Source organism: Fulmarus glacialis, unplaced genomic scaffold (assembly GCF_000690835.1).
Source record: "Fulmarus glacialis isolate BGI_N327 unplaced genomic scaffold, ASM69083v1 Scaffold41041, whole genome shotgun sequence".
Taxonomy (NCBI): domain Eukaryota; kingdom Metazoa; phylum Chordata; class Aves; order Procellariiformes; family Procellariidae; genus Fulmarus; species Fulmarus glacialis.
The window spans coordinates 1-3761 of record NW_009191606.1 but is presented as its reverse complement, the minus strand read 5'-3'; the positions used below and the strand labels follow the sequence as shown (position 1 = coordinate 3761).

The following is a 3761-nucleotide window of genomic DNA, read 5'->3' as shown; positions in this document are numbered from 1 at the left end:
CCCTGGGGCCGTGCGCTCTCTCCCCAGCCCCGCTCTGCGCTGCCCCTGCGGCGGGGCTGGGCTGAGCGGGGGGCACAGCCTCAGTCGGTGCCCTGAAATAACAGGGGCCGTGAGCCCCTGCAGCGCTCCTGCACTGTGGGGTTGCTGGGTGCAGCTCGCCCCATGGGAGCCTTTGCTTGGCCCACAACGGGCTGTGGAAGGAGGTGCTGCCTGTGCTGATCCCGAATTTCCTTGTAGTTGGAGCGTCAGTCTCCAACCCCCATGGAAACATCTGGATGTGCCCCTTCAGAAGACATGCTGTGTCAGGCTTTTTCTGATGTCTTGCTTGATGTGGAAGATGTAGATGTGGAAGATGGTGCTGACCCAAACCTCTGCAGCGACTATGTGAAGGACATCTACAAGTACCTGAGAGACCTTGAGGTTGGTAGGAGTAGGTCAGACCTGCAAGGGGCCTTTGTTGATGCTTAGAGTGAACTTGTCATTATAGGCGTGGCTTGGAGCTGGTATTCACTTTCACCTATGAATTTTCCTGATGCTCTAATAGCCTAAGTCTAAATCTTCCTAGGGGGCACTAAAAAGTGATCCCTCAACTTAAAATACAAGACTAAACTGAGCTGATAACATAAACAGATGGTGGTTGTTAGACCAATCAACTAGTAGTACTAGTACCATGCTCTTTCTAGCCCACTTCTAGTAAACAAAGAAACCTTGTGCCCTGTGGCCTACACCTATGGGCCATGCCTACACTGAGCTCCTTGATAGGCCTTAAGATGCAAGAGAGGCTGAGCGTTGCAAATGCTTCAGCTAAGTGACTAGATCTATTAGCTCTATTCCTTCCACACAGGAGAATCAACCTGTCAGACCCAAATACCTGGCCGGCCAGGAAATCAGTGGGAACATGCGTGCCATACTAATAGACTGGCTTGTGCAAGTACAGGTAAAATTCAGACTCCAGCAGGAGACCTTGTACATGGCAGTTGCTATCATCGACCGCTTCCTGCAGGTGAGTGTCTCTTGCCCAGTGTCAGGCAGCGCTTTTCCCCTAAGCTAAAGCACAACGAGCACTATCAATAACACCATACATGGTTAGACATGTTACCCTTAACAAAATACAGTTGACCAACAAAAGGCATTTGGTGTTGAATTGTATGCACCACATAACTCTCTCAGCCATGAACAGTGACTTGATATACCAAAACTGCTTACTCCTCTCCCTGATTCGATCTCAAAGTCTTCTAATACCCCTGCAGATGCCAGAAGAGGTAACAGATGATGTACGGTTATTCTGTATATGCCAGTATGAACGTCCTGCCATAGAACAAATCTTAGGTTGGCTACCTTGAGAAGCTGTGTTCTGAGCCAAGTCATTCGGGTAAATCTCTACTGCTTCTTACTACAGGACAATGCTGTTTCCAAGAAGATGTTGCAGCTGGTTGGTGTCACAGCTATGTTCATTGCCAGCAAATACGAAGAGATGTTTCCCCCACATATTGGAGACTTTGCCTATGTAACTGATAACACTTACACAAAGTTCCAAATCTGCCAGATGGAGATGAAGATCCTGCGAGCCCTGGATTTTGGTCTGGGTCGCCCTCTCCCACCACACTTCCTGAGGAGGGCTTCAAAGATTGCAGAGGTAACGCTGAGAACAGGTGTTACTGTAAGCAGCACCTGGAAAATGCAATACTTGACTGTGGCAGTTTGTTAAAATAGTTCAAAACTTTTGAGTACTGCAACAGTTTAGCATCTGAGCCTGGCTGAGACCTGTCTCCTGTGTAGAAACAGGTCTTGTTTGTCTGCTTTCAGTCACATGAGCCTAACCCACCCAAAACCAGTGTTAAAATGCCTGCTTGGCACCGCAGGTGACTGCTAGACTGCCATTGAAAGGCGTGGTCCTAGACTATGAGCAGCCTAATACAGCTCAGAACTGGTCTGTGATTATGCCACTTGAATTTCAAACCTATAGCTCTGAAAACGTTCGTGAAGGAAGTATTTCTTCCTGCTTGACTAAACAAAGGCTTAACAGGATGTTCTTGCCTTGGAGATAGCCAATACTCAACTCTGATTTACTGCAGGTGGACTTCGAACAGCATGTTCTGGCCAAGTACCTGATGGAGTTGTCCATTGTGGACTACGATATGGTTCACTTCCCTCCATCCAAAACTGCAGCGGCTGCTTCCTGTTTGGCTCTGAAACTCCTCGATGGATGCGAGTGGGTAAGTCATGCTTGTCAGACCGCCTCCTAGTTGGGGGCTTGGTGTGCCTGTGCACCAGCTTAAAAGGCCACTCTGGACCCAGTGCATGCCTTTGGCTTCCCTCGTGGTAACTCGGCATGTTCTTGTCTCCCCGAGGTCCATTACAAGGGGACAGAAGCAGGGCAGTAATTGTTAACCCTCCCCTGTGAGACAGGAGACCGCAATTGCCCAAGTCCATCAGAAGACAAAGAACCCAGTGTATTCAGATTGTGCTAGCAGGCTTTGTCTAATGACTTCCCTTCCTTTCAGACACCAACTCTACAACACTACATGTCTTACACTGAGAGTGACCTTCTCCCAGTTATGCAGCACATAGCAAAGAACATAATTCTTGTGAATGAGGGCTTTACCAAGCATGTGGTAAGAATCTCACGGTGCAGGTGGGGAGTATGTGTGGTTAAGAGTCAATATGTGGCCCTCTAATGCTGGCTTAGCTGAGCCACTGCTGTCAAACTTGCATCAGACCTGCTCACTTCAGCTGAAGACTCCATCTTGCCAAAGTGGCATGAGCCAGCCATAAAGTGGTCTTGTGTGCTAGGGTGGGCTTGGCTTGATCACCAAGCCTCACGCAAGCTGGAATAGTGTAGGTTTATGAACAAAGTAAACTTAAATAACTTCTCTCTCTGCAGGCAATCAAGAACAAATATGCCAGCAGCAAAAATGCCAAGATAAGTGCCATTGAACAGCTGGACTCTTCTATAGTATGGAATCTAGCCCAACCTCTGATTAAAAAGTCGTAACTCCTACATGAACCCAAGCAAAACGTTGGCACTATGTGCCCCGGTGTATATAATGTATCTTATTTGTGTATCTTACTTAGGGCTTTTAATAAAGCGCTTCTGCCTTTTATTGTATTCTTGTGGTAGCACAGCTGACTTCCTCCTACAGCGAATTATCTCCGTGGAGGCTGTGGACAGGGAGAGGTGTTAGGTGAGCTCTGGGGCTAGCCCGGGTGGGGCTGCTGGTCCTCCAGGCTGAGTGCTGGCACAGGCTCTGCCAGATTCATCAGAGTGCAGCTCTGCTGACTTAATATTTATTTATTGTTGTGTATTTTTTTTGTTAGTATCAGCTCTACCCACAGGAGAATAGTGGTTGGAGAGCTGTATCTGCCTTCACTTAGAAGTGGTAATTGCTCTTTGCTGTCCTGGTTCTGGCTGGGACAGAGTTAACTTTCATCCCAGCAGCTGGGGTGTGCTGTGTTTTGGTTCGGTACAGAGGAGCGTTGATGGCCCATTGATGCTTTGGTTGTGGCTGGGTGGTGCGGACTTTTCGGCCTCCCATGCTCTGCCAGGTGCAGGGGAACCTGGCAGGGGGGAGCATAGCTGGGGCAGCTGATCCAGCTGGCCAGTGGGGTATTCTATGCCACGTGACTGCTCAATATATAATTTGGAGGTGTGGTCCAGGAAAAGGGGGGCTAAGGCGGTTGGGACACGTGGGGTGTGGGTCGGCGGGTGGCGAGCAGTTGCGTTGTGCGTCGCCTGCTTTCTGTATTCTATTGCTGTTACC

At 48.9% G+C, this 3761-nt stretch overlaps 1 protein-coding gene across 1 annotated transcript; it reads left to right on the top strand.

Annotated features, from left to right (window-relative positions):
- Window positions 1-237: 237 nt before the first annotated feature.
- CCNB1 (cyclin B1) lies at window positions 238-2995 on the top strand (the record flags this gene model as incomplete). Its single annotated transcript, XM_009586766.1, has 6 exons — window positions 238-420; window positions 845-1003; window positions 1400-1636; window positions 2076-2216; window positions 2505-2615; window positions 2885-2995. Coding segments are annotated over 6 exons (942 nt in total), but the record flags the coding sequence as incomplete, so codon positions are not given.
- Window positions 2996-3761: the final 766 nt, after the last annotated feature.